The sequence below is a fragment of the Lampetra planeri genome, chromosome 14 (assembly GCF_965212315.1).
Source record: "Lampetra planeri chromosome 14, kcLamPlan1.2.h2, whole genome shotgun sequence".
Taxonomy (NCBI): domain Eukaryota; kingdom Metazoa; phylum Chordata; class Hyperoartia; order Petromyzontiformes; family Petromyzontidae; genus Lampetra; species Lampetra planeri.
Genome location: NC_136120.1, coordinates 3,389,842 through 3,408,282, shown reverse-complemented (window position 1 = coordinate 3,408,282; position 18,441 = coordinate 3,389,842). Strand labels below are relative to the sequence as shown.

At 45.3% G+C, this 18,441-nt stretch overlaps 1 protein-coding gene across 3 annotated transcripts in view; it reads right to left on the bottom strand.

Annotated features, from left to right (window-relative positions):
• LOC144722308 (arf-GAP with SH3 domain, ANK repeat and PH domain-containing protein 2-like) overlaps positions 1 to 14,244 on the bottom strand; it is a 94,390-nt gene extending 80,146 nt beyond the window's left edge. For all 3 annotated transcript variants that reach the window (XM_078600448.1, XM_078600449.1, XM_078600450.1), the window contains exon 1: positions 13,918 to 14,244. In XM_078600448.1, the coding sequence (XP_078456574.1) occupies positions 13,918 to 14,040 (123 nt within the window). In that variant the 5' untranslated portion in view covers positions 14,041 to 14,244. The remainder of the gene's footprint in view (positions 1 to 13,917) is intronic.
• Between the last annotated feature and the right edge of the window lie 4,197 nt (positions 14,245 to 18,441).

The following is an 18,441-nucleotide window of genomic DNA, read 5'->3' as shown; positions in this document are numbered from 1 at the left end:
TGGTCACGGGGTTCCGCACACACAGAACCATCATTTACGGGGCGGCAGTGTGGAGCCCACGGACAGCACAGCAGCAAAGTTAATTATTGCCCTCTTAGACGATTTATTTTGCACCAGGGCAGCTGCTGATCCATAACCATCAATTTGTCATTGGCTGCTGATTTTTGTAAATAGATATGAAACAGGTCAGCTTCAAAACAGCAGACTAATCCAGTTTTCCAGAGTATATTCCTGAATCACGGTGTTAGATTTTTATTTAGGCCGTTCAGTAACAATGACAGACAAAAGGACGGTGGAACGCAGTACATTAATACGATTAGAAAGTAAATACGAAAAATATCACCGCGTAATCCTTGGTCATGAGGTACGGACACTCGCGGAGATCTAAAGAGCTATGCAAGGCGAAGGCCAGTCGAGTGCCAAATGAGAGAAGACGATTGCAAAGAGGATTGCAAAGAGGAAGTTTAAAAGGGAAGACGAGAAATGGATCATGTCAAGCAAAAAAGTGCGCGGTTTCAACCCACACTTGTTACCCTCAGCACTGTATTTATTTCGTGCAGAAGTTATCTGGCGGCCAATGCAGAAATCAAACTGACGGCTTCATGCAAACTGGCGCAGTGACAACTGCGCAGACGACGGGGATATCCAAGCACCGGGGTTGAATGGTTAAAACTGCAAATAAAGCCGTAGAGGAAGCAGAAAAACAGTCAATGTAATGCTTTAAGGAAGACACAGCACACAACACAAACAGCTTTTACTCTGTAGCTACGCACTTAGTCTGCGTGTCCTGGGGTGCCTAACGTTGGTTTGAAGCAGCATTAATAACGACACGCACTTTACAATCATGGTCAGGCACACCTTCACGGCATTTTAGTGACGTCAGTCCTGTACGTCTTGATTCGGCAACGCAGTGACATGATGAGAGTGAGCTATGGTGACCTGCTTGGCCGTGATTTTAAAGTCTAATACCTTATCAGAGAGCTTCAAAGTCGAAACCCAGAGCCTGGACACACAAAGCCTGGGCTCATATCTACAAGCTAAGAGAACTCTACGTTCTTTGGATTCCATCTTCAGATGAATCTGAAAATCCCTTTTGAAGAGCGGTGAATTGACACATCGCTCACTGTTTAGCCGAATGAGATAACAGCAACAAGGCAGAGAGAGGGGTCACGTGACCCACATCAATTGTAAGAGGGCGCATGATCCGATTATCCGAATCACGAAACGTTCCATCGATTATTGACTCCATTACTCCCTGCTTGGGCATTAACCGTGCAGCGCCGATGCACAGTGCTAAATCTCCCGACGGCTGTGAATTTTTCGAACCCAGCGCCTGCTCTGGCTTCCACTCGAGCGGTGGCGAGCCGAGAGAGATCACCTGCATCAATCGCCGCGAGCTCTTATCGCTCGCACCGTCAGCGACCCCGGGGGGCCAGCGTGGAATTGCCACACCGAGCAAAAACATGACACTGGTCTATGACGGTTCCACCTGAAGACGGAGGCTTGTGTTCCTTCCGAAACGTCGTGAATTTTTTTATTTGTTTTATTTTACTTTTATTAATTTAAATTTTTTACCTACGTGACTTTACCGAAAAAACCTAAGAGAATGAATCCTTGCAGTCACGAAAGCTTCAAATCTAGAATGACACTGGTCAACACACTTTTTCTGGCATAAGGTATTCCAACGGTCATAAGGTAATTTTGGGGTGCTGATTCCAAATTTGGCATCAGTTTTTGTCTATCACATCAGGTTTTTGAGATGTCAAATATTGTATTTTCAATAAAAACTGCAGAAGAAAAATATTAAATAAATGTGGATATCTACATAAAATGATATTATAAACACACTATCCTAAAAATACAGCACCATATTTTAACACTAAAGCAGTCACCGACTCGCAACAACTTGCAATCATAAGTGACAGAGTTAATTTCGGGTAAAATCAATGAAAATGGGGTATTCCGATAGCATAAAAATGAGATGTCATAGAGCAAATCTGAGATCAGATTTATAATCAGCACCCTGAAATAAGTCTAAAACAGCTGCAAAAGTCCAGGTCAGAATTTTTTTTTTATGTTGACCAGTGTTATCTCACCCCGTTGCTTCAGAACAATGTTTCCATTTGTCCCCTCTGCGCTGATCGAGAGGAAGAATGCAAAGCCGGAAATATTACTCGAAAAGAATGAAAGTTTTGTAACACAGTGGTGTATACTCTATGACCAAATCACCACATCCAATCTCATCAGATCTCACAAGCTAAGCAAATTTCAACCTGGACAGTGTTTGCATAGGTGTTGCAAATTTCACCCACCACGCATTTGGGCGCCACGGTGTCAAGATGTTAACTACCTTGCTTGGGCCCTCTGGTTTTTCTCTCCACATTTAGAATCAACTTGCGTTCAGAGTATTTGGCTGCTATAAATTTCCACACGATACGCAGCTGCGTTGAGCTATCATTTGTGGCCAGGTCGCTTCTGAAAAAAAGAGCTATAGAGCTCAATGGGCCCTACCTGGTAAAATAAAAGAAACTTGTTTAACAAACAGGTGTTATCGATTTTGGGGCTACGTTGTGGGTAGCAGAGGGCTGTACATCAAAATCCACACGTGTGCTCTCCAGCATTCACAAACCCGTGCTAACCAGTGTGGTGAGGCTTAGTCAAACAACACTCCACAACCTGCATGATGTAGACACACCCTCACCTAGCAGTTGAGTGACACAGGGCGATACATATATATAAACAAGACAGGATATAATAAAAATCGAATCAATCATAGCACAAGGCGTCCGTGTAAAGACAATCCCATTGCTCCTTCTCAGCTTGGGATGAGATATGAGCCTCTGCACTTTAATCTCCTTGCAGCATCGCTCTCAGCTTAATAATTATTTATAGTTTCCCATGCAATCGACATTAATTAAAGGCAGCGGCTTGCACTTGACGTTGGTACTTGGAGGGGGCCACCGGAGCCCATCTACCGAGCTCAGTGCAGCTGTTGTTAGCCGACAGGCAAGGCGATCAAGCAAACCTCAAACATTCAAACTCCTAATTAAATGACGGCCCTGCATCAAAGCCACGTCCCTCTTCTGCTGTCCATTCCTGCAGAGGATGTCTGCCCCAATCAATGCAAGTTGGGGCATGATGGCAGGCATGTCTGTGATCCAGAACTCTGGAGGCGGGGAGTTAGTGAATCACAGAGACCCGTAAATAATCCGACTCCAAACATGCTGGGAGGTGGCAGTACAGCAAGTGGGTCAGGAAACCAATCTGTGTAAAACTTTGAGTGTCATCGCAAAGTATGCATGAGTTTTGCTCCCAAATGATGAATCTAATCCGTGTGAGCCTCTTCCCGTCTCTCATCGGAACTCCCAAGATCCATCTCTCCCTGCTTCTTTGAGCACTTTTTCAGCTTTTATTCCCTTTTATTGATTAACGTCAAACTTCTGATTGATACGTGATAGCAAGTAAAGAGGTGCACGAGAGCAAGTTGGGAGTGCTTTAAGAAATCTCAATTCATAAGAAAAAGCAGCAGAGCAATGTGCCCAATTTATTCTTATGCCCCAGTGAGGCTTTCATTGATAAACACATTTTTGTTCATTCAAATTGACTCCATGGCCCATCATCACTGCCCAGACAATACAGCAATGAGCATTACTATCAACATGTCTAATTTAAGTTATTTCCTCTCGTCATTCGGCACAGCAGTCGCCGCGCTTCAACGACCGCTGGCAGAAAGAGGTGCGCACGTGTCAGGCAGGGGGCCACGGGGACCACGAGCGCCGTGAACCACGTGACAATGGAACAGGGTGCTAATACAGGGAGCTGCTCCAAGCGAGGGTGCCACCAGTCTCCCATAGTTAGCCGAGGACAACAGCCAACACCAACATCATCCCCTTCAGTGCCCATGTCCGCATACGGCCCCGTCAATCCGCTGCTGGATGAGGACCTTTCCAACGCCATGCGGATCGTCGGGGTTGTTTTTACTACAGTTCAGGAAATTGGTCAGTCAGTTGCGGCTCGGTGAAGGGAGCATAGATGTTTGAGCTTAAAATTAGAATGCAATGAGTGCTTCACTTCCCTCTGCTACCCGATACGTAGCCATATTATAAACATATTAAAGATCGAAAGAAATTCCCAAAGAATATTAACTGGGGGGGGGGGGGGGTTGAAAACAAACTCTTCCCTCAACCTTTCCGCCCGTCCCTCCAAGTTTTCACATCTTCTTAACGAAATTTAAATAGATTCGTTCCATAATGTCCGCATTGGAAATAGGCAGAGGGAACCTACATGTGCGCTGTGGTGGGTCGCAGGAAGTGGCCTTTGGAAAAGACTACATTCAACAAGTCGTACAGAACCAAAATGAAATGCAATAATTTTTGGATTCTGCGGAAATGCCTGCTAAGGCTCAAATAGCATTAAAAAATGTACCCAGAAAGAAATTGGCTTAAAACTCCTTAGCAGAAGCCCTCCTAAAACACAAGTGAACACTCAGTGGGGATTTCCTGGGTTAACATTTCAAATTATAGCAGAGTAAATAAAACCAAATGAAATTAAACACTTTTGCTGAAAGCAGCTAAGGAATGCACGCCACCACCATCAGCAACATCGACATCGTAGACCTTAATTTACCGACTTGGGACTCACCAGACCAGCCCAAACAAGCCCACTTCACCCCGAATACGAGCAAACCAATTTAAACTTATGAACGTTGAAGAGTGCATGCATAAGGGTTGTATTAGACAGGACACTAGTGTTTTTCTCTAGATCCGTTTCGCAGCAGATGAACATCGTGCCACCCAGGCTATGTGCTAAAGTCACTTTGCGGTAGGAAACACCGCTGTGCTGTATTTGAACAAACTCACCGTGGTGAAAGGAGAAATACGCAAACATATTGGAGCGTGTGAATATGTATTAACGGAGGCAGACTGGACAAGGATGAAATGGGCTGCTTCTGGAGCGTACGAATCCGCGGTGAATGTGACAAGAGATGCAACGCAATTGATTCGGCGCTTGTGTAAAGAATGGATGGACCGAATGCTTCCGCCTGTGGAATGCGTGACCAGCTGAATGTGGGGCTTGGGTGTAAGCTTTTGTAGACTGGCCATCGCAGCAAATCCTCCTTTGCTTTTCAGCTTGGTGCGAGTGCTTCAATGCAAGGTGTGCATATTAACGTACTGAAGCAGTGCTTTACATTTTAAAGGAGCTAACATTTCTACAGATATTGTCATGACACCAATGGCCAATCAAAAAAGCACAGCGTGACACCATAAAGAAACTGTTTACAGTGCACAATTTAAAATAAACTGTGGATGTTATCCTGTTTTGGAGCTCTCTCACACTATCCGCGGGTAATTTTTTTTTATCGCAGTTGGTAATGTGCTCGTGGTTAGCAGAGTGAAATGTTAACGGCTGCACTCATCATCCCGCTGCGAAACGGAATGTTTGCCGCGGCGAATAAACCAGCCAGGAAGAAGCACTTGCAGTGTGTGTGTGTGCCGCACGGCGCTATCTTAACAGCAGATGCACAGCGCGATATTGCAAGCGCCGATGCTTAATGGCACTCGAAATGCCTCCACTACGAGCCTTTGTTGTTACGCGATTCCAGCCCTACTTGTCAGAGATTATAACGGTGCAGTAGCTTAATCACGCGCAGCAGCAGCAGCAGCAACCCTGAGGTCCGATGCGTCCTCTGTAAAGTGGTATTCGCACAAAATAATTAAATCGTGGTTCTCCTTTAGGGACACGACGGGACATGTCAATGAGCCATCGGTAAATGTTTGATGATACCTCGATGATATAGACTCAATGCACAGCTTAACCTTGTGCAAGATTTCCAACGACAGACACCCGGCTGATCAATGATCACACCTGTAGGGAGAGGGTTATTATGTAATAGTCTATTGTGTGGCCAGTAACCTGAGTGCAGCAACAATACGCCGCCTTTCCAGAACCGCGATAATGAAGCACCACTCTTCACATACCGTCATGTTTTTTGAGAACAGCCTGTCCGCACCCACACTACTCGCTGTCCATGTTGATGGCAGAGCATTAGGTTCGGATATGAGAAATATGTCCGGATCGTTACATGCCTATGTCAGTCATTCAAAATATGTGCCACGAAATACCTAAATCCCTCTGCTAAGTTAAAAGACTTATTGTCTGGTATGAAAAATATTAAGCGATACACACGCTTACATTATCTAAAGTCAGAAGCTCCAATTGAAAAAAAAACCAAGCAGACAAACAAATATAAATGGCAAGAGCATGGCGTTTTTGCCCTTCATAGGCTATTCGATAACAATTAAACACTTGTGCAAATAAGACATTTCAATGTGCCTTACATAAAGATCACCCTGAATGCACCGGTCATATCTCGAGGTGAAGCCAGGTCAACCCTGATCAGTACTTGGATCAGAGACTCACCACCCCAAACTTCGGATAACTCCACATTCATTTCTGAGTGAACTACAAGATCAGTGTTTTGAAGGTCCTCCATGGACTGGACCCCGTCTACCAGAGGTCGCAACCGGGTACCCGATACCCGTATCCTACCCGATACCCGCCTACCCATACCCGGCCGGGTACGGGTACCCGTTTGCAACCCTGGTGCGGCCGGGTACGGGTAGGCCGTGAGTCACTGGTGAGTAACCGTTTGTCACTCATTTCCCAACGTCTTGTCTCTTCTCACAATTCAAGTTCCTAGAATCAACCCACCCGTGCCTGCAACATGGCTTCATCCCAGAGGTCGCAATCGGGTACCCGATACCCGTACCCTACCCGTACCCGGCCGGGTACGGGTAGGGTACCCGTTTGTGACCCTGGTGCGGCCGGGTACGGGTAAGGAATCAAAACCCGGTTGCGACCTCTGCCGTCTACCCCCTAGCCCTTTTGTCTTGCTCTACTCTCATTCACACGCTCTCCTCTCCAGCGCCGAAAACCATTAGGAAAGACCCCAAGGCAATCTCTGCTGAGCGAGAGGTCAGACCTACATGGTACCACGCAGTGCGGAATTGACACCAGTGACACAAAACTAGCATTGTCACTGAACAGCGACCGAATGCTTATTTGGGGGACACTTCGTCCCAAACGCCTGTTATTACAGGAAAGGCACTGCCATTGGGGGACGTCAAACAGGGAAAACACGCCCGAGATGATGGAGATGGAGAACCATGGAGATGGAACAATTTACTCGACTCGTGTGAAGGAGCCAAATGGATTGTTGCCTGATGAGGCAAAGGGTGATGCTTAAGGAGACCTTAATCATGGTTGCTACTGCTGGTGGTAAAGGCAACACTGTCCACCATTCTGTTAAAAATCAGCTTCCACAAACACATTAATTTGTTCCTGTGATATTACGTTTCAGAATGGCAAACAGCTTCAGGGCCAAAGAGCTGCTGATGGGCCATCCGTCTGTTGTAATAAGCACTATTTTATAGGAGCACACCCCACGTAACATTATGACAACACCATTATTGCTCACTGCTAAGTAAAACATGAAAACCAACACACCCCAATCTGACACCCCACCCATGGCTACGTAATACAAGATGACACGAGCACATGCTTCAACGCTGCCATGTTGAAAACACCATGGTGTGTGTGTGTGTGCATGGTCAAGTGGTACACACATCTTCTTGGTTCTTTCGGTAAAGTCACGTAGAAGGGAAATAATAAAATAATAAAAAGAAAACATAATAAAATACAATTCTCACGACGTTTCGGCCACAACGCAAGCAGCCGTCCTCAGGTGAAGAACAGGGCTGTCGGAAAGACAGCGTCCGAATGAACACCACCAAGCTTGGTGGTGTTCCGAAACGTCGTGAGAATTTGATTTTATTATGTAATATTTTTATTATTTTATTATTTCCTTTCTACGTGACTTTACCGAAAGAACCAAGAAGATGAATCCCTGCAGTCACGTACTCATTTCAGTACTCATTTCAGACCCAGTCGACCTAGGGAAGGATCAGGACCAGTTTAAATGTCCACCAATGATGTTTGCAAATCGCCAAGAATTGAACTCAGTCTTGATTTGAAGCTTTTGGTTCTTTCGGTAAAGTCACGTAGGTAGAAAATAAAATAAATCACGACGTTTCGGGCGCAACACAAGCATCGTGATTTATTTTATTTTATACCTACGTGACTTTACCGAAATAACCAAAGAGTAATTGAACTCAGGTTGCCAAGTTCGTCGGACATTGGGCATATCACTTCGCTACCACTTCACCCAAGACCCCACAGTCCACACACATATAAACAACACACGCTGCAGGGAGTAACATCATTTGCTCTTAGGGTTCAGAATCTACGATTTTTTTTCTTGAGAGAGCCAAGCCAAGGCACCCTCATAACACGCAAGCGGAAATAAATTGCAAATATTACCAACACACAGTATGGCATGTTTACCTTGTAACCCTAGGATGCAAGCATCCCTGGCATTCAAAAACCTGGCCATGATGTCTTTGGTATACATGTTCTAGGCTCGTGTATGACCCTATTCAAGACATGTAACACATCATTGCATAAAGGGATGAATAAGCCATATTCTCTGCTTCCAGACCCGACCACTGGGCTCCATCTATACCCTTGGGTTAACAGCGGTGAACTCTGCGACATGACAAGCACTTCGATTTGGTTACTTACGAGCCAAAACTTGTGTAGCTGCTGCCGAGATATTCACCGCACACCTACCAACATCCTGCGGCGATATTATTGGCAGAGATGTCCGAGGTAACAATTTCATTGGCGTAATGCTTTTACTGGAAATCGCTGTAGCTGGTGAAGGCAAGGCATGTGTACGTGCGCCCCGTTGAAGTCCAAGTTGTTCCATGGTTGTGCAACCACAAGCTAGAACACACACAGTTTCAAAGACTCTTTTCAAATGGAGACCTGATGTGTGCACACAAGTATTCGTGCGCGGTTTAATGTATTTATCTAATAAACTAGCTTTACTACCCGGCTTCGCCCGGGACTTGGATTCACGATGCCCGGCCGCCTTTGTCTCCCCAGTGGCGATGTTCACACACCACAGCAGTTACTCGTTTGAGGCTGAGTCGACCTAGGGGGAGGCCCAGTACCGGTTCAAATAATCGTCACCGGTGGTGGCCGTGAGCGGGAATCGAACTCGGGTCGCTGGGTTCGTAGCGCGGCGCGCTACCTGCTACACTACAATGTGTTACGCTTCCACGTGCGCGGGTCACGTGACAGATGTGACGTCACAGCTCACTTGCCGTGCAAACAATATCTGCATTATTGAGCTCCCCCCCCAAAAGTGTATTTTTATAATTGTTGCATGCTGTACAGTCTGGAAAGTACCCACACGGCAAATTTCAAGTTTGATGCATGTCGAGAAAGTACGCTAAACATTTTGAACAGACACACAAAATCACAGCTTTGCCTTTCATATATATGGAGATAACATGAAAGCCCTTCCCATTCCGTGTCGCCACATGGGCTGATTAACCGTACTTCTCCACGGTGGTCAATGAAGGTTGTACCCCCGGCAGGTTCGGATATCACTCGTCACTGATTTTAGTGGCAGCCGGAAACCGACGGTGGCTCGGATAATGTGACCTGCCGCACCTGGTTTGTAGGAGGTAGTGGGTTCGATCCCGACCCTGACGGCTGTATATTTGCAGCTTGCGTGTTCTCCTCGTGGTCGTGTGGATTTTTCTCTGGGTTCTCAGAGTTTTCCCCTCCACATTTAGAAACGTGCGTTTACAGTATTTCGCTGCGACAAATGTCCACATGATAAGCCACTTTGCTGAGCTGGGCATTAACCGGTAAAATAATAAAACATCGTTAGTTAGAACTCTGGTGGCCAGGTTCATAGCGCAATGTGCTAACCATTACGCCACTGCTCCATACCTTTAATGCAGGTTTCCCTATAGCTTCATGCGGGTTTGGGTTGTTGCGGTTTCGCGAAGATGCGGCTCACCTATTTGTACCCAAAATTTGCTGTGGTTTGAATTCACTCGTATGCGGGCGGCTATGCGGTCGGACGTGGGGCAACAGTGTACGGTGTGTGTACTGTGTGTATTGTGTGTGTACGGTGTGTGTACTGTGTGTACTACTGTGTGTACTACTGTGTGTACTACTGTGTGTGTACTACTGTGTGTACTACTGTGTGTGTACCTGTGTGTGTACTACTGTGTGTAATACTGTGTGTACTACTGTGTGTGTACTACTGTGTGTGTACTACTGTGTGTACTACTGTGTGTACTACTGTGTGTACTACTGTGTGTGTACCTGTGTGTGTACCTGTGTGTGTACTACTGTGTGTACTACTGTGTGTACTACTGTGTGTACTACTGTGTGTGTACTACTGTGTGTGTACCTGTGTGTGTACTACTGTGTGTACTACTGTGTGTGTACTACTGTGTGTGTACCTGTGTGTGTACTACTGTGTGTAATACTGTGTGTACTACTGTGTGTGTACCTGTGTGTGTACTACTGTGTGTAATACTGTGTGTGTAATACTGTGTGTACTACTGTGTGTGTACTACTGTGTGTGTACCTGTGTGTGTACTACTGTGTGTAATACTGTGTGTGTACTACTGTGTGTACTACTGTGTGTGTACTACTGTGTGTGTACCTGTGTGTGTACTACTGTGTGTACTACTGTGTGTGTACTACTGTGTGTGTACCTGTGTGTGTACTACTGTGTGTAATACTGTGTGTACTACTGTGTGTGTACCTGTGTGTGTACTACTGTGTGTAATACTGTGTGTGTAATACTGTGTGTACTACTGTGTGTGTACTGTGTGTGTAATACTGTGTGCAGTGTGTACTACTGTGTGTGTATTGTGTGTGTACTACTGTGTGTACTGTGTGTGTACTGTGTGTGTAATACTGTGTGTACTACTGTGTGTGTACTGTGTGTGTAATACTGTGTGCAGTGTGTACTACTGTGTGTGTATTGTGTGTGTACTACTGTGTGTACTGTGTGTGTACCTGTGTGTGTATTGTGTGTGTGTACTTTGTGTGTATTGTGTGTGTACCTGTGTGTGTACCTGTGTGTGTATTGTGTGGTGTACCTGTGTGTGTATTGTGTGTGTACCTGTGTGTGTACCTGTGTGTGTATTGTGTGTGTATTGTGTGTGTACTACTGTGTGTACTGTGTGTACTACTGTGTGTGTACGTGTGTGTATTGTGTGTGTACTGTGTGTATTGTGTGTGCACCTGTGTGTACCTGTGTGTACTAATGTGTGTGTATTGTGTGTGTATTGTGTGTATTGTGTGTGTACTACTGTGTGTATACTACTGTGTGTATCTGTATGTGTATTGTGTGTGTATTGTGTGGTGTAACTGTATGTGTTGTGTGTGTATTGTGTGTGTATCTGTGTGTGTATTGTGTGGTGTACCTGTATGTGTTGTGTGTGTACCTGTGTATGTGTTGTGTATCTGTATGTGTATTGTGTGTGTATTGTGTGTGTACTACTGTGTGTATACTACTGTGTGTGTATTGTGTGGTGTACCTGTGTGTGTGTTGTGTGTGTATCTGTGTGTATACTACTGTGTGTGTATTGTGTGGTGTACCTGTATGTGTTGTGTGTGTACCTGTGTGTGTGTTGTGTGTGTATCTGTATGTGTATTGTGTGTGTATTGTGTGTGTACTACTGTGTGTGCATTTAATACTGCGTAAAGCGAGGGAAACGAGTTATCACTCACTCACATACCAACCAGGGTTTCTTATTTCCATGCTATACGTACCATGCTGTTTTGTGAGTGTAATTAAACACACGTATTGTTATTACAAAAACTGTAGTTGTAATTCCACATCCACTGACACACGCTATATTTTACATGTTAAATTTCAAGTACGTATTCAGCGTCGCTATAATCATATGGTGTATAACCTGTTACGTTACGTGTCACCCGTACACTTAATATTGTTTCCAGTCGTATGCTTTGCACATAACTGTTGGCGAAATTATGGTTATGATTTCACGTCTTGTGACACACACGTGATTATTTTATACAATGCCATCTTTCTATTGCAGTACACCAATGTTAAAATCACAACTTATATAGAATTGTCACAAGTACTCTCATGGTGCATGCTTTACCTATGTTGCAGTATTGTTATAATCAAACATTGTCTAGAACTGTGATGTTACACATGTTACTCGAACACCGAGTGTTAGCATTGTTATAGATTTGGCTGCATTGTATAATACGCGTATAACAACACAATGGTTGTGTATAACCACGTTAAAACACAATGAGTATGTATAACCCCGTTACAACACGACTAGTATGTATAACGCAGTGATTGTGTATAACACAGTGATTGTGTATAACACAACGATTATGTATGAGAGTTATTGTGTATGACATAATGATTGTGTATGACACGATGAGTATGTATAACACGCGATTGTGTATAACAATGCTTGTGTATAACACAATGATTGTGTATAACAATTATTGTGTATAACACAATGATTGTGTATGACACGATGATTGTGTATAACGCGATGATTATGTGTAACACAGTGATTGTGTATGACACGATGATTGTGTATAACAACGATTGTGTATAACAGAGTGATTGTGTATAATAGTGATTGTGTATAACACAATGAGTGTGTATAACACGATAATTGTGTATAACACAGTTATTATGTATAACGCAATGATTGTGTATGACACGATGATTGTGTATAACGCGATGATTGTGTAACACAGTGATTGTGTATGACACGATGATTGTGTATAACAATGATTGTGTATAACAATGATTGTGTATAACAGAGTGATTGTGTATAATAGTGATTGTGTATAACACAATGAGTGTGTATAACACAATAATTGTGTATAACACAGTTATTATGTATAACGCAATGATTGTGTATAACACAATGATTGTGTATAACAGTGATTGTGTATAACATAGTTATTGTGTATAACACAGTGATTGTGTATAACACATTGATTATGTATAACACAATGATTGTGTATGGCAGTGGTTGTGTATAACCGAGTGGTTGTGTATAACCGAGTGGTTGTGTATAACCGAGTGATTGTGTATAAGACCGTGATTGTGTATAACATAGTGATTGTGTATAACAGAGTGATTGTGTATAACAGAGTGATTGTGTATAACACAGTGATCGTGTATAACAGTGATTGTGTATAACACGGTGATTGTGTATAACACGGTGATTGTGTATAACGCAGTGTTTGTGTATAACACAGCTATTGTGTATAATAGTGATTGTGTATAACAGTGATTGTGTATAACAGTGATTGTGTATAACAATGATTGTGTATAGCCGCACGTGTTAACAGCGTCACGCGTTGTTGACATCTCGCTACGGAGACCGCGCGCGGACAAATCACAACCCTCACAGAGCAGCAACTTCTCCATTGACTTCACCGATACCCCCACCTCCTCCTTACACCACCGTCACCACCACCATCACCACCACCACTCAACACAGAGAGACTCAAACAATCACAACCCTCACAGAGCAGCAACTTCTCCATTGACTTCACTGATACCCCCCCATCCTTACACCACCACCACCACCTTCTTCTACCACGACCAAAGACGCGATCCCAAAAAAAAAAATCACAGCTGTCGTAAGAGAACTCCACTGACACTAACTACCTCCAACCACCAACACCACACCACTACCCAAACAGCGCGATCCCAACAATATCACAAACCCTCACGACAGACAACTTCTCCACAAAGACACAACCACCAAAACCACCACAACCACCAACCACAACACCACCACAACGCAACCACAACACCACCACAACACCACTCACACCAACCACAACCACCACTCACACCACCACCACAACAACACCACCACAACCACCGCTCACCTCCTCCAGCGTGCTCACTACCACCACAACACCACCACCACAACACAACACAACCACCACACCACCACCACGGCTCACCTCCTCCAGCGTGCTCACGGTGTGTCTGCAGCTCGCGATGCGGCTGCCGAAGTCCGAGGCGGTGGGCGCGCTGTAATCATCCATCGCCTCCGCCACGAAGTCGCTCGCTCCTATCAGCGTCATTGTCGCCGTCTCTGAGCGGCTCTGCCGGTGGGGAGCGGAGTGGGGAGGGGGGCGCCAGGCGGCAAGAGCTTCAGCGGCAACAGCAGCGGCAGCAGCAGCAGCAGCGGCCGGCCCGGACCATGGCACCCCGCCCGCCACCGCCTGTCAAGTTGTGAGCCTCGCAGTGGCAGCGCGCCGCGTGACGTCATACCCGCACGGTGTGACGTCATACCCGCGCGGTGTGACGTCACGCCTCGCTTTGCGCGGGAAAGGAGGGGGGGGGGGGCGCGTCCCCGTCGTCGCCTTGGTTACGCGGGGCAAGAGTTTCGACGTCAGCGCGCAGGGTGGGGTTGACGTCACCACGCAGCGGAGGGTGGGGGGGTGACGTTAAACGCGGAGGGTGGGTATGACGTTTTCACGCAGGGGTGGTGACGTCACCCCGCCTCCTGCGTTGTGACGTCACCACCCCTGCGTGATAACGTCATACCCGCCTCCTGCGTTGTGACGTCACCACGCAGGGTAGGTGACGTCCCACGCTGGGTGGGTGACGTTACCACGCAGGGGGTGAAGTGACGTCGGCACGCAGGGGGGGTTGACGTCGGCACGCAGGGTGAGTGACGTTATCACGCAGGGTAAGTGACGTTATCACGCAGGGTGGGTGACGTCACCACGCACGGTGGGTGACGTCAGCACGCATGGGTTGGCCGAGGCGGAAGTTGCGTTGTTTTCCCTGAGCAAGATGGCTGTCGAGTCGACGTTATCGATCTCTGTCCCGGTGTGTGTGAATTAGTTATCACGACTTCTCTCTCTCCCTTAACGCCTCAAACTACCGTCAATGTCGTCGCTGCAAAGGTGTCCTCTTTCTACTCTCCCCGTATAAAGCACAATATGATGAGACGCCGTCGATTCTTTAAAGCTTCGCTTTGTAGTTGCCTTTTGCATAATGTAGTACTCTTGTACCTTAACATGCAGCATTACCGCTATGAGCGATCAACCTCCATTTGTTTAACGATTAATGTTTCAGGAGCTTATTTTTGTTATTTGTGCTGCGATCGATCTGGAGGCAAATTTTCCCGAGACGAATTGCTTTGCAGGTAATTCAATGTTAGGGCTTTGATTTAACGTTGATTTGTGTTGACCGCGGAAGTTGCGTTTAAGGAAGTATCCCCCAGTGTCACTTATCCATTAATCGTCAACGCACCTGCTATTTAAATCATCCCATTCTGTTACCGTTTCGTAAGCCATGGCGAACGTATTGAGTGCTAGCGCTCTATAAATTATATTAAGTGCTTTTTTTATTTAGTTCTTAATGATCTTCTTGGTTATTTCAGTAAAGTCACGTAGAAGGGAAATGATAAAATGATACAAATAAAACAAAATACTTTTATAATATAAAAATAAAACAATACAATACTTTTATATGATGAAGATAAAACAATAAAATAAAATACTTTTATATAATAAAAATAAACATAATAAAATACTTTTATTTTATTATGTTTTATTTTTATTATTTTATTATTTCCCTTTTATAATGTTTTATTTTGTATTATTTTATTATTTCCCTTCTACGTGACTTTACCGAAAGAACCAAGAAGATGAATCCCTGCAGTCACGAAAGCTTTCAATCGAAATTTAGTTCTGAATGATTTACTGAATCTGCTCAATCAAAATGAACTTGAGTGAGATTGCTCGGAAAAGACGATTGGGAGGGAATTCCCATGAAGTCTTTTGTTTTGTTACATCGCGTAAATATATAAATGTGTCGTTATACCCGCCACCACCCGACACAGCCAATTATTAAGGTTTGTCGAGTAAACAAGACGTGCCAATTAGTTACTATTTCAGCACACCGGTTTGTTGGAGAGTAAACCCACAACATTCGCTGGTGATTACCACCAGCTTCATCAGGCGATATCCAGAATTTACAAAATCCAGCCTAACAGGGCCTGTCCCGTGCATAATAATCGGCCACTGTCTCTTCACTGTTCTTGTTTGTTGCGGTTGCACCCGATTCAAGAGCCGAATGGCTCACAGGGTTATCTCCATCTATATAAAAGGCAAAGTTGTGATTATGTGTGTCTGTTCAAAATGTTTAGCGTACTTCCCGACATGCAACAAACTGGAAATTTGCCATTTGGGTACTTTACAGACTGTACACCATGCGGAAATTATAAAAAATACACTTTTTTGGGGGGGGGGGGGGGGGGTGCTCAATAATGCAGTTATTTTTTGCACGGCAAGCGAGCTGTGACGTCACATCTGTCACGTGACCCGCGCACGTGGGAGCGTCACGCATTGTAGTGTCGTGGTTAGCGCGCTGCGCTACGAACCCGGCGACCCGAGTTCGATTCCCGCTTACGGCCACCACCGGTGACGATTATTTCAACCGCTCCTGGGCCTCTCCTAGGTCGACTCGGCCTCAAACGAGTAACTGTTGTGGTGTGAACATCGCCACTGGGGAGACAAAGGCGGCCGGGCGAAGCCGGGTAGTACAGCTAGTACCTAATGAATTAAACTGAAATGAAACTGAAACTGCTGGATAAAGGCCCTCCACGCTGTTGCTGTCCATCAAGTTGCAGTGCTGCTACCGTCCCCAGACATCTCACACCTACACATGAACTGACCCTCATCATTGATCATTACACCACCTAACAATCATCGCCCCCTACTGGCAGACATCCCCGATTGCCAAGCGCTGAACCATAGGGACAGCTGCCACTGGGGGTGCGCTTTTTAATGTGTTGATTCCGCTTATAAAGTGCTCCCAGGTGTCACATATATGACATTTTATGTAAACAATTGTAGGTAATAAATCTGCTAAAATCGATACATTCCTGCCGTCATTAAATCTGCAGTGGCTGTGGGAAGATGTTGATGTTTGTAGAGCAGAAGAGTTATGAATAAATGAGTTTTAAGTATTTCTTCAGGGTCGGAGTGAAACCAAATACTGCAGGCATGAACGAGCACCCCCTGCTGACCTATACAAATAAGTGCAGTTCACGAATGCCGTCATCTATATATATCTATATATATAAAATCGCAAATCTGTCTGTCTGTGTGTCGCCAGACCATACGCAGTTTCATTGGACGGCGGTTGCCCCTGGCAACGGGTAGCAACGCATTCGTTGCGGGGTGGACGTCATTTTTAATTCCCGTTAAAAATATGCGCACGCATTAAAAGGCGACTCTTGAGGTAAATTCATCAAAGTTTCACGTCCTCTTCACTCCCCCCCCACCACAATGTGTGCAATTACTATTATAGGGTCGGTAGATTATAAAATTATAGCGATTAGACAGTATTATTGTAGCGCGGGGGGGGGGGGGGGGTAACGGCCCCGGTACCCAGCCTCAGCCGGGTGGGCAATTTAGGCGAGGCCGGAGGCTCTGCACGGTACTAGGCCTCGACACCCCACCACACTATAGGCCGTACATATTACTGCACAGCAGCCGAGGAGATCGTGCCTGTGGGGGGGGGGGGGGGGCAGGGGTAGCAGCCCATCTGTGTATATATGTAAGGTTATTAAGAAATATATTTTTCACCCGGGCAACGCCGGGTACTTATGCTAGTAAAATATAAAATCGCAAATCTGTCTGTCTGTCTGTGTGTCGCCGGACCATACGCAGGTTCATTGGACGGCGGTTGCCCCTGGCAACGGGTAGCGACGCATTCGCTGCGGGGTGGACGTCATTTTTAATTCCCGTTAAAAATATGCGCATGCATTAACACGCGACTCTGAGGTAAATTCATCAAAGTTTCACGTCCTCTTCACTCCCCCCCCACCACAATGTGTGCAATTACTATTATAGGGTCGGTAGATTATAAAATTATAGCGATTAGACAGTATTATTGTAGCGCGGGGGGGGGGGGGGGTAACGGCCCCGGTACCCAGCCTCAGCCGGGTGGGCAATCTAGGCGAGGCCGGAGGCTCTGCACGGTACTAGGCCTCGACACCCCACCCGTGTCAAGCGACGACTTTGTGGTATAAACTCGATATACCCAGCGTTACCCGGGGGGAAAATACATTTAAAATCTTCTGAAAACTTTCAAACATTACATAACAATGAAATCTGTGTATATATGTAAGGTTATTAAGAAATATATTTTTCACCCGGGCAACGCCGGGTACTTCTGCTAGTTACCCTATAAATATGCAACGTTGGCCCAACTTTCCATGTTTACTGAGTCATCAAAATGCGCAACTTTAAATAAATATAGACAACACGTTCTACTTAATTAAATAGACTTTTTAATACATGTTTTCTCCTACAACATCAGAGTGCAGCGCTACATTAAATACGCACTACAATGACAATAGTTTAAAGCGATTTGAAGCATGTTTTTTTTGGGGGGGGGGGGGGGAAGAGATTTGCGACGTCATAATTGAGGGGGGGGGTCTGACTTTTTGTGACGCCGTGTGA